At 44.3% G+C, this 12806-nt stretch overlaps 1 protein-coding gene across 1 annotated transcript in view; it reads left to right on the forward strand.

Moving 5' to 3' along the window:
• The window catches only part of LOC110978710 (coiled-coil and C2 domain-containing protein 2A-like), a 32275-nt gene that overhangs the window by 2818 nt on the left and 16651 nt on the right, over window positions 1-12806 (forward strand). Inside the window, exons 3-17 of the mRNA XM_087148727.1 lie at window positions 389-488; window positions 1447-1497; window positions 2278-2352; window positions 2665-2878; window positions 3240-3361; window positions 3823-3945; window positions 4545-4640; window positions 5603-5981; window positions 7078-7217; window positions 8284-8412; window positions 9089-9301; window positions 9712-9845; window positions 10348-10488; window positions 11573-11729; window positions 12512-12701. Coding sequence (XP_087004853.1) covers window positions 389-488; window positions 1447-1497; window positions 2278-2352; window positions 2665-2878; window positions 3240-3361; window positions 3823-3945; window positions 4545-4640; window positions 5603-5981; window positions 7078-7217; window positions 8284-8412; window positions 9089-9301; window positions 9712-9845; window positions 10348-10488; window positions 11573-11729; window positions 12512-12701 — 2264 coding nt within the window. The remainder of the gene's footprint in view (window positions 1-388; window positions 489-1446; window positions 1498-2277; window positions 2353-2664; window positions 2879-3239; window positions 3362-3822; window positions 3946-4544; window positions 4641-5602; window positions 5982-7077; window positions 7218-8283; window positions 8413-9088; window positions 9302-9711; window positions 9846-10347; window positions 10489-11572; window positions 11730-12511; window positions 12702-12806) is intronic.

Genomic DNA, 12806 nt, shown 5'->3' on the forward strand with positions numbered 1-12806 from the left:
AGTGGAAAGTTGAAAGACAGAAAAAAGTGATCAGTTGTCACTCCCAGAACTAGAACTTGTTGGGTCTCTCTGATATGGACTGCATACACAAGGGCCCATTGGTACCATAGACTCGACCTGATAAATGAGAATGGATTCTGAACGAGTTGAGTGCCAAAATACTAGCTGTTGCTCGTTTTGCCCCAAAATACTGGTGGAATGTTGTTTCAAAACATACTTAGGTCTGTATTTTCCAACAAGAATCTCTCCAAAAAGGCCGCCTGACTGCAAGAATGCTGGATCATCAGATACCGAGATCTGTGGATCATCTCTAATTGCAATGCAAAGTCGCTGAAATTAGTTTACCGACTGTGAGTACATGTACAATATATATCTTCCTTCATTCAAGAACCCTACAGCAGCGACTCATGAAACGCAGGAAGGACCTACGCGAGTCTATGACACCAACCATGGACCTAGAGATGGCACAGTCTACCAGTAGGAATGGGGTGGGTACATGTGCACGTGTGCATCGTCATCCAATCAAATTTGTTTCCTTCGAACAAATTTTGTCTTTCTCAATTTATTCCGTGAGGCTTTTAAAGCTTTACAAGTATTCGACAAAACATGAAATGTAGGCCCTAGAGTTTGGATTTTTGCCCTGCCTGACAAGTATCAGAACATCGTATACTCCATGTTTGCCCCTGAAGGCTTGTGAATAAAACCCACAAGCATACAAGGGGGGGGACTCGAACCCACGACTTCCTTCTAATGCAGATGTCTTAACCACTTGACCACTGAGCTTGCCGGTGTCGGCTGGCTGGTTCGAGTCAGATGTAGCAGCGGGTACCCTGAACAACTATTTCCAAGGATGAATTTGTGCCAGGGAGATGTTAATTGAATTTGGTGGGTTCGAGTCCCACTCGAGTACACTTGTGGTTTTTTCACAAGCTTTCGGGGACAAACACTGAGTGTACCATGTGTACAGTGTTATAGCACATGTCAGAATTTCATGAAATGAAATGTAGATTTGAGATGACATGTACTTTGGTTTCAGACGCACACGTAGATAGAGTTGTGATATACTGACAAGAGGGTATGCGTGCCACCATTTTTTGTCCAAAACAGTTGGCTGTTGTGTGTAGGGTGTGCTAATACCCAAAAAATGACAAAAGGTTGGAATGTGTTATTTTATACCCACAGGGGTGCACTTGTCCTGCAGAGGTAGGAACAAAAATGGCTTCTAATCTGAAGGTGTCGCAACTCTCGCCAGCTCTGCTTATTACATGTAGGCTTGTTGGTGTATTACTTGATTAGACTTTTTGCCTGTCGTGTCTTCTTATACTTTCATCTTTGACCCAAAACGTGTTTTTGAAACACCAGATCACCCCCTCTGTTTGCAAGAAGGAGAAAAAAATATGTGTACTTTAACTGGAAATATAATTCAGAAGTTTTTATTTTACCCAGACTGTGACGCTTGAAAGTGATAGAGTGGAAGAGATGGAGACTATTGTGGATGTGAGTCAGTACACAAATTTGCATATATGTAGATACTAGAGCTGTCTGTTCCCACCTACATGTACAGTAGTTGTTAAATATGAGTGTGTTCCATTGCATTTTAAGCATTCTTGATTTTTCACATACACAGATTACAAATGTGACCCAGCATTTCAGAACGAGGCCAATTCCACAATGTTCGTTGCCAGTATTAAATATCAACGTTTTCTGCAGTAACTCAATATTATGCAGACTCCATAAAGACTAATGAAAGCCATGTTTGATTCAATATTTCGTTCTTTATTCAGAACATCTTCAGGAATTATGTTCTGAATAAAGAACGAAATATTGAATCAAACATGGCTTTCATTAGTCTTTATGGAGTCTGCATAATATTGAGTTATCTGAATATTATCAGTGGATCACCTACTGGTTTCTGCAGTAATTTGTTTTCTTTGGATAACTTTTATGTGAGAAAATTAACAGCGGGTAGGGGAATTGTCCAACTTCCCAAACTATCTTGCTTTGCATGGTTATGGAGTGGGGATAACATTTGGTGATTTCTGCCCCCATTTTGTCTGAAATTAATATTGAATTTTTGGTTGTATTGGACTTGGATTCAAACCTGTGACTTATGAAGTTGTACTTAATGAGCAAATTCATGACTTTGGTATGGGAGCCCAATGTTGTAATTAAGGCTTGTTGTTTGCAGGATCGTGCGTAGTTTTCTGCTCCTTTGTTTGCAGTAAATGCTTGGTTTTTGAACTTCTGTTATTTTTTACAAATTTCTGTTTTCTCAAGCCCATGGAGGAGATCCGAGAAGCGGAGAATCTTGTGGAGAAGCTGACATCAAATCGGGAGAAGAAACTGAAAGAGGTGAGATTGCAAGGAAGGGAGGGTTCAAAAGGGGGGTTGGAACCAGTTTCACTGGTCCCGCTAGAAGGAGAGATGGTAACCAGTCTATAATTTAATTTTTTTTCACTGGTCCCCTCATTGTACCCTGTGATTCAGAAGGGTGGGAACTAGACTAGAATTAGGAAATCCGCCCACTGTGGTTCACATGTTCTTTATAAACCAGCCGTTGAAAAACTTACAAAAGACAGAAGCTTTTTGGGGGACTAAAGTTTAAATTTTTCACTCAGTCTTAGCTTTGGTTGAGGTTCATGCCGTTTTTTATTTTTTGGGTAGTTGTCTACTGCCTTGGAACAGCCCGTTGACGACAGGAAGCCCCCTGCCAAAGCCCCCAGAAGGAAAGTCAAGCGCTTGGCTCCCGAGAGAGAGATAGAGACCGCCCCAGAGCAGCTTGGGAGCCCAGCGGATGAGGCAGGGCAGCCGGAGGATGAGTCAGTCGAGGAAGGAGCGGGGAAGAAGAAGAAAAGCAAGGCCAGGAAGGATAGCAAAGGTGAGGGACGAATGCAAAATGAAAGAAAGGGTAAACTGGAGGTATTACCGTGAGATAGCCCGGAAAACTCTGCTAAACCTCGGGAAACCTCCAGGCAAGGCAGGCAGTAGGAAGCCACGAAAGCTGCTCCTCAGGGCGTGGTCGTGACCACTCCCATCTCGTCGGATGTCTGACTAGTCGCAGTACTATTGCTGTCCCATCATTTCACCTTGATGGTGTCATTTCCCCTCACCTCAAGCCCACGAGTATGGACGAAGCCTTGACAGCTGCTCTGATGGACCTGATCACGACCACTCCCATCTCACCAGTTGTGCTGTCCCATCATCTCACCCCTTGTTGGTCTTATTTCCCCCCGTCCTAGAGCCCATGAGTATGGAGGAAGCGGTGATAGCTGCTCAAACAGGAGTGGTCATTCCAGAGCCCTCCAAGAACCTGAATGCCTCCATCAGGGAACGAATTAGGATGAAGGTCATGAAAACTAAGGTGAGCTCAGCCTGATGACCTACCGTACCTCAGACCCAACTATCCCACCCACCCGCTGTACTTATCCAAATACACCCCATTCTGACCCAATCCACCTGTGGGACCTGGCCATCCTACATAGCCAACTCAAACATCCTGCTTCACTAAGCCCAGCATTACCCAACCTCACCCCATCCAGTTCATACAAACCGAATCACCTTCACTTAAACCTGAACTCACACCATCCTCATCAACCCATTCCACCTAATCCCAGGCCCATGAGCATGCCCTACTCAATCCTCACTCTCCGAACCTAACCAACTTCACTCAAAACTGAAGTCACTTCACCCTAACCCGCCCAATCCAATCCACCCAATCCTTGCTGCACCCCAACCCAACTGTTCCTCTCCCCTCACTTACTGCGAGCCCTTGATGTCAATTCAAATCCTACAATTTCTCCTGTTGACTCTCTCGGGTTCCAGGAGAAAGCAGAGGAAACGATGAGAGAGGAAGTTGCCAAGGACCCAGAGAAAGACCTGCCGTCACGCCTGCTTCGAGGCCTAAGGGCCCGAGACATGGCCACCAGATTTGATGATCCTTCATTTGTAAGTTCCTTGTAGGCAAACAGAGATGTGGCAGCATGCCATTTCTTGCAAGTTCAAGTACAAGTTATTTGGTTGAGTCGCAAGTCCTTGTGCAGTAAAACCATGTCCAAATGAAGCTGCTATGGCTTTGAACTTTTCAGTCAATAAATATGAAGGTTTTGTTTTTATTTAATGAAGCGTCATTTTGTCCATGTGATACATTAATATTTAATACTCTACTCTCGCGGCTTAATGCAAATCGCTCAGAATCTGGTTTGATTAGGTACAGATAGGTTTATTGAATCTATTTTGCTTCAGAACTTTCTGCATTTACACCTGTCAATGTAACAGTGTAGTTAATAAATGTCACTGAAGGCATCTTCTGTAATCTGTAATGTTAATGCAGCATTGTGTGCCTGAAGCCAAAAGAGTAAAAGACTAAAGCACTGATTTCCTAAGGAATAGTCAGGACTCATGACTGGTAATGAAGAACCTGTGCAACAAAGGTGGTATTGCAGAGATTTGGCCAGCAAGAACCTGTATCGATTTTGTAGTCATGACCAGTACCCATTGGAGAACTGGGTTTAATCATCCTTTATTTGGTGTTCACAAAATCACAGCTGACCAAAGAGGAAGAAGAGGAGGACAAGGTACTCCAGCAGTCACTGGCAGCCAAGAGCAAGTGGAAGGCGGCCTTCAAGGCCATTAAGGCCCAGGTGAGGACAGGGTGAGGCAGTATCAGTCAAACAAGAAAATAGCCTTCAAAAGGCCATCAAGACACAGGTGGGGGCAGATTGATTCATTATCGGTCAAAGAAGAAAATGGCCATCAAGCCACAGGTAAGGACAGGTTGATGTAGTATCGGTCAAACACGAAAATGGCCTTCAAGGCCACCAAGGCTCAGGCATTGGACAGTTATTCAGTGTCATTAAAAAGTAATTAGCTATCATTGTCAAGGCCATCCAGAACACAGAAGGGCAGATTGATTCAGTGCCAGTCAAAAAGTGGCCTTCAAGGTCATCAACTGACAGGTATTAGGGCAGATTGCTTCAGTATTGGTCAAAACAACAATTGGCATTCAGTGCCATCAGAACTTAATAGGCAAAGACATACTAATTCAATGTCAATCAAACTAGACAGTGGCCCACAAGGTCATCCAGGCTTGTATAAGGATAGATTGATTTATTATTATTCAAAACAAGAAAGTGGCCTCAAAAGCCCCAAAGATTGCTGGACCCAGCATCATCCAAACGGGATTGACTGTATTGAAAGTGGTCTTCAAAGGTCCAAGGTTTGATTGAGCATACAGTTTGAGTTCATATCAACAAACAGCAAATGGAGAGTGGTCGTCAAGGCCCCAAGGTCAAAGCGAAATTTGCTTGCACAAATTGTATCCAGAGGAACTATGTAAATTGAAAGAGGCTTTCAAGACATGCACGCAGATTAACCCTAACCCTCCTCAATGAAGGATTCAGGAGGGTTAGGGTTAAAGTCATCTCAGCAAACAACTGGTGGAAAGTGGCCTCCGGGCTTTCCCATAGGAAAAGAGATGTTCAACTCATCTAAGTAAAAAATTATAAAAATCACCATCAGCCTTTACATTTCTCCAAACAAAGACAATAGTTTCTAAAGTTTTGTCAGTGATAAAAACCAAGATTTCTATTTCTTTCCTCTCCAGCAATCGATACTTCCCTCTGAGGATGAAATCTATGATTTCTTCACCCGCAACTTCGACCCAGAACCCGAAGAGCTGCCAAAAATGTCGGGAGAGGATGACATCCCTCCTGAGGACCGACCGGGCCCCAGCGCAGCCCCTGAGGGAACAGAAGAACCTGAGGAAGCCCCTACTGGCAAACCAACAGCAAAGGGTCAAAAGCCACCTACAGGGTCCAAGGACAAGAAGGAAGGGGAGGAAAAGCCGCTACTGTCGGAATTCTTCCTGGACCGGGACAACTGGAAGGATTTCCCGACGGAGATGAAGGGCCCAGAATTCGTCCTGTTGAGGGACCGGGAAGACCTGGAGAAGGGGTATTACTTTATTCCAAGTGTTGCCGCAAGTGAGTATGAAAAATTCCTCTTGGGTTTCTCCCCAAGTTCATGGAAAAGCACTGGGAAATCCTTTCACGGAAGTTCATGGAAAAAGTTCTAGAAAATAGGAAAACACGAAGGAAACATGGAAGAAACGTATAAAGGCATCACATCTTAGAGCATGGTTGTTGAAACTGTGAAGGAAACTTCAGATGTGGTTTTAACATGGAAAGTCACTCCAAAAACCTGGCTGTTCTCCTCATGGAAAATCATTGGAAAAGACATTGAAGAAAATGGGTCAAGCATAGGGATTTTCTTTACAGCTTTACTGTGAGAGTCCTGGAAAAGCCCCAAAATTGCTAGAGAAGGGCAATAAATTTCCACACAGGCACTTCATTCCATGAATGACTTGACTCAGCAGGTCTGCCCCATTTGACTTGACTCAACAGCAGGTCTACCCCATTTGACTTGACTCAGCAGGTCTGCCCATTTGACTTGACTCAGCAACAGGTCTGCCCCATTTGACTTGACTCAGCAACAGGTCTGCCCCATTTGACTTGACTCAGCAGGTCTGCCCCATTTGACTTGACTCAGCAGCAGGTCTACCCCATTTGACTTGACTCAGCATGCAGGTCTGCCCATTTGACTTGACTCAGCAGGTCTGCCCATTTGACTTGACTCAGCAGGTCTGCCCCATTTGACTTGACTCAGCAGCAGGTCTGCCCCATTTGACTTGACTCAGCAGCAGGTCTGCCCCATTTGACTTGACTCAGCAGGTCTGCCTGTTTGACTTGACTCAGCAACAGGTCTGCCCCATTTGACTTGACTCAGCAGGTCTGCCCCATTTGACTTGACTCAGCAGGTCTGCTCATTTGACTTGACTCAGCAGGTCTGCTCATTTGACTTGACTCAGCAGGTCTGCTCATTTGACTTGACTCAGCAGGTCTGCCCCATTTGACTTGACTGAGCAGGTCTGCCCGTTTGACCTGACTGAGCAAGTCTGCCCCATTTGACTTAACTCAGCGTGTCTGCCCCATTTGCACACGTCAAATCAGGATAAATGTATGGTATATTTGAGATGATGACGGTGGCGGAATTTTTCAAAGAGCAAATTTATTCTTGCAGTTCCCGTTGAAGAGAAGATTGCCGGAGAGGCGGAGCCTCGCTACCTGGAGGACGAGGGATTCTATGTTGGCATCAGGCCCGAGATATCCATACGCAACCAGAACGTGATGGAGCATCGACTTCTGAATCGTCCTGATAAGGTACAGCACTTACAAATCCAATTCATTCATCAGATTAGTCATTGTCTCAGACTATTGCAAGCTATCACAGATAATCACAAATCACCACTAGTCGACGTACAGATCCAATTTCAAGTCAAGTCACTCGTCCAATCACAAGGCATCACAAGGTATCACAAGTCTGCTCTGACGTCTAGTCAAAATGCATCACAAGGTGTCACAAATCTGATCTGAAATCCAGTCACAAGGTATCACAAGTCTTATCTCAAGCCCAGTCACTAGGCATCATAAGGTGTCCCAAGTCCAAGTTCCAGTCTAATAACAAGGCATCTCAAGTCCAATCACAAGGCATGGCAAGGTAACTCAAGTTCAATCACAAGGCATCACAAGGTAACTCAAGTCCAATCACAAGGCATCGCAAGGTATCTCAAGTCCAATCACAAGGCATCGCAAGGTAACTCAAGTTCAATCTCCAGTCCAGTCAGAAGGCATCATGAAGCATCACAAGTAATCTCCTGTTCAAGTCACAACTTGAGCAAAATGTGGCAGAGCCATTCCTCCAACGTTGCTTGTGCCTCTCATTTTAGTGATTCCGACCCGACTTGTAACTTGACTTACTTACATCTGATTCGAACCAGCCAGCTGACGCAGGCAAGCTCGGTGGTCGAGTGGTTAAGATGTCTGCACTAGTAAGCAGGAAGTTGTGGGTTCAAGTCCCACCTGAGTACACTTGTGGGTTTTTTCACAAGCCTTCGGGGGCATACACTGAGTAATACAGTGATAAAATACATGTCAGGCAGGGCAAAAGCCCAATTGACTTACAGACTTTTAAATGAGGGAGGACAAGTTTCCTGTAGTCTTTTTCCAGAAAAGTGCATAAGATGCCCCCACATTTAACCTCACAACTCCCCTTCAAACTCCCCCCCACAAAATTTGTTTGTTGGTCTGCTTGTGTCTCCCATATACCAAAAGACCACAGTACAATTTCAAAATGTCCAAAAACGGTACCCCAGTTCCAAAAATGGTCTATTTATAAAAATCCATTTTCTAGAACATTATATTGTATTGGTAACTTATCCACACTCAGGGTAAAGGTTGGTTTGGTGACGACGGCCGCATCAAGGTTTTGCCAGACCCCCTGAAGGAGACACCTACCAGGCCCAAAGTCATCAGCAACGAAGAGCGGGATCCCTGGCTACAGACGGTCTACAAAAAGGTAGGTACATTGAATTCACGTAGCATTAAGACTTTAATGAATGGAGATCATATGATCAGTGCAATAGGATCGTATCCCATCACCAAATACAAAACTGAAAGTGGCGTGTGACGGTTCCATTTTTTTTTACCCAACAGCAAACCCTAACTTTTCAGTGCTTCCTTGAGAACATGAAACACAGTTTAAGAGCATCGGCCTCGACCTTCAGCTTTTTTAACTAGCACATCGGGCAAGGTCACTTATTTTGTCATTAGCCTGCAAGAATTTCAGTAGCCCACTGACATTGCTTAGCTAACTTTGACTGGCCTTTCTTCAACTTTAGTAACTGTTACAATAATAAGTAATAGACAACGTCTGAAATCGAAACTCACAACATTTGTAACTTTTGCTTTCATTTTTACAAATAAGACAAATGATAGTTTTCAAACTAGTAGGTATTTTTCCACTAGCCCATGGGGCAAGTTAATGCATTCTAGTCAACAGTAATTTGTACACCAGTCTGTGGTAACTTTTGGGTTACTTCACAATACACGGCTTGGCAGTGTAACATGGTGGAACATTGTTCCACACAGTGGCTGTAACAAAGCAATCTACAGTGAATAACGTGGTCATTTTTCTCTCTGGTCTACGATTCCGCATCCCCTCCCCCCGTCTGTTTGACCCTACCCCCAATCAGGCCGTGACGACTGAATTCGACCACCGCTACATCGACGGCCTGGGTGACAGTCTCCTGTCTCAATACCAGCTGGACATTGACGTCAACATGCTGGCCTTCACCCACCATTCCCTCTTCAGCAAGGAGCACGTCTTGGCCTCCAAGCTGCAGCAGATGTACAACCAGTTCTTGAAGACCAAACAGAAAAGCACGGCGCAGTACCTGACGGAAAAGGTAAACAGCACCTAGCTACTTCCAGATCTCTCATAGGTACAAAAATCAGATAGCCAACATATTTTTATCTTGTTCCTGATATCGCATTCAATGTAATCTATTAAAATGGGGTGGTGCCAGACTGGGTTTCAACCTTACTTTCAGTATTTTTAAATGCTGCTTAAGACATTTAGAAATAATTTACCACAAATGTTAAACTATTCAAATATTTATTTTGGTTACTGTTATTTTTCTCCCAGGTCCCGTCAATAAAAAGTTTTACCTCATTTTAATTCAAGATGGCTGACACACGTATACAGTCTGTTTAGTTTGTGGTGACGGTGACTTGATGTACTGGACCGCATAGGTATTCATCCTGTCGTCTGTTGAAACGCAGTGTAATTTTACATGCCGGTTACTTTCTCCCACAGCTTCAAGCGCTGAAGCTAGCCGTGCATAACCTGGAGAACCAGCTGGCGGTCCTGAAGTCACGCAAGCTGGACCCGGAAGCCACCGTCGTTGACCAGAGCTCGCAAAGAATGATAGACTACAAGAACGAAATGAGGTACAAAAACCCTGCCAATACCGTTCTCTCGTATTGGCCACTGTTGGTGTGGGCAGCCAGAGTTTTCAGAATAACCACCTTAGTTGGTTTCAGGTTTTGCAGAAAGATGGATATTTATGTAAATTAGTCTTTAAACCTAAAAGGGTTGAATATTTTAACTTTCTGAAAGCCTTGCAAGAGGACATTTGGGTATTGTTGGACTAGAAAGTTTGGTTGACCGAATTTGTAATCAAAAGAGGAATAATTGATTAAAAAAACAGAAACTTCCGGGCTCATTTGTTGCGGATATTTCTCAGCACAGGAGTGGATCATTACTGTTGGTTTTAGCTGCAGTGTAAAACAGCATTCAAATCTACTTTATTGAATTTTGTAATTTTAGATTTTGATTAACTCTGTCCAAAATACTCTATTCCATTGGCCGTAACCAATTTATCGTAAGCCAGTTCTGGGGTAACGTAAATGGTATCTGATCCCATGCTTTTTTTTGCCTTTGTGCCTAAAGGGATGTAAGACGATTGCGAGATAATCAACTGCTTCACGATCGTCAGCTGCTGCGCCACATCCTGAAGGTCTGGAAAGAAGTGAAGGCGTTGCGCGAGGAGCAGGGTTACACCAACACCCCTGTCAAACTCAGCATCCACAAGTAAGCACGGGGAATGTCACATTACAATTTATCCTCTCCTTGGTATTCGTCTTTCAACACCCGCAGCTGATTTCCCAAAATGCGGCATAACACGGCACCTTGCGTGGGCCTTGTGCCAGTAATTTCTGCTGTAGCCGCACGATGTACTTACGGTCGATTTCATGAAATGTTGCTTTGCTGTGCAACTTGTGTAGTGTTAAATGCCTTGGACAAGGACGATCACGGCCTTTACGAATGGGTGTTTAGAATGTTACAACAGTCACAAAACAGTTGTTGGATTATTTCCATCTACCATTTTGGAAAAGTTTCATCTTTTTCATTGGAACCGGCCAAAATTCTCAAAGTTCTCTCACAGACACGCTAACTCTTATAACCTCCCAAAAAAGTTGCATGTCTCATGTATAAACTGTGTTTAGTTAACAGCGATAACAAGCTTTATCCAAACATAATTAGTATTAGTGAAGTCGTTCATTTCCACTTTGATGCAACTTATGCTACGTAAAATGATTGCATAAGCTACGCCATATCTTGTTGCACAAGTCGGAAACTCAAGTAAAGCGTAACTTCTGTGAAAGGCGTCATAATCTGCTGCACTACTAATGCAATCAAATGTGGCCAATCTGGCAAGAGCATTTCCACTTTTGATTATTTTGGTATTGGGCCAGGAAAGTCCTGTGAACTGTGACATTATTTTGAACCAAAAAGTGAAGTGCAAACAACTGGAGTTTGCGCTTGTGTTGTTGGTTTGTGCGCTGATGCCTTTTGTGTGCGTGATGTATGCAGTTCGGTACTCTGTAGTCGACGACAGTCCCTTGAACTGTTTCCAGCGCGGTCGCTTTGGTCAAAGGGAAAGCTGAGGAGAGAATACAGTGAAGTAGCGTGTAGAATTCTAAGTTGGCGGGAAACCCCTCGGAATCAGATTGGAACTCAGAACCCAATCCGCAAACAGACCAATGGGGGAGTTGCACCTGAAAGGTGAGGAAAGAAAATCTTTCAGATGCCATGGCACTATAAGTGCCATGGCATTTCAACCACCGAGGGCGCTGTTGTGCACGGAGCCCTTACCGTAGTACATGTTTTGCAGGGAGGAAAGCGACAAGGCTGGGGACCAAGAGGAGTGGACGGCAGCCCTGGAGGAGGAGGTGGGAGAGATGAGGCTGGAGTACGAGGAGGACCACCGTGGGGAGATGCAACGATACCGGACCCAGCTAGCTGCCTGGAAGGAGCAGAACAAGCTCAAGGTCCAGCAAGCTCATTAAGCCCCGCCTTCATTATTTTCTGACCAATCACAGCTGTGATTTGTATCCGACATGCATGCATTAAAAAGTCTGACATGCGTGCACGCCAGCATGGTGAAGGCGGATGGAATATGCAGCGTGGCATTGGAGAAGAGCGCATGCGAAATGCCCAAGTGCGCCGTGGGCGGGGCTTACAGGGATTGGTCCATTGATTCACAACTCACAAGTCTTCGCAAGTACATCCATAGCTTTTCCTGTGAACTGTGACAAAGCAAAGCTCACTCTCTGCTTGTAAAATTTTTTTTTAGGCACTTGTGATAACCCGTGAAAAATCCTTTGGAAGTACATGCACTTGATAACAAACACCTGGTGTGACTGTCATTGGCTCTGATCGATTGCTATTGAGAAATTTATTGATTGCCAGAACTTTAGTCTTCAAACTACTGTGAACAGGCATCCCTAAAAGCACCACTTTCACTTTCCCTTGCTCGTGCTTGTTCCATAATAACATGCAGACACACCGAATCTGTGCACATTCTGTTGAAAAATTTGGATCACAATCTCTTGGGTATTCATACGTGTAGACCAGTGTAGAATATGTCCTCAAGTTTACTGGCCCTATTTGTTGCCCTGTGCTGTGTGTTTCAGGTGGCGACAATGAACTGTGAGTTCCCACGGCCAACCAGTGGTCAGGAATGCTTATAAGCTCATTGAGCAGGGGTAACAGTTTGAGCACCATTACTGAATATGCATGCTCTACAAAAAAAAATCGTATTGCCTCACAGAAAGGAAAGAAGAAAAAGAGACGTCGGGGATCGCAAGAAAATCTGACCGAGCAGGAGGAGAACCAGGCGGAGGAAGGAAATGTTGACGGCGACGAGATTCCCAAACCAGTCAAACCCGACTACGCGTTCAATGAAGAAGAAGCGAGGGCCAAGGTGATGGAGAAGATGTACAAGTGTAGACGGCGACCAGGTGAGAATTTGCTTCCATGCGATTTATTTTCAAGTCCAGTTGGTCAATCGTAGAGGTAGTTGACAGCATTGCTTATTGAAACAGGACATCCAAATCTTTCAAAGC

This window comes from Acanthaster planci, linkage group LG18, assembly GCF_054643075.1.
Source record: "Acanthaster planci isolate LZ-2023a linkage group LG18, COTS_SCS, whole genome shotgun sequence".
Classification (NCBI taxonomy): Eukaryota; Metazoa; Echinodermata; class Asteroidea; order Valvatida; family Acanthasteridae; genus Acanthaster; species Acanthaster planci.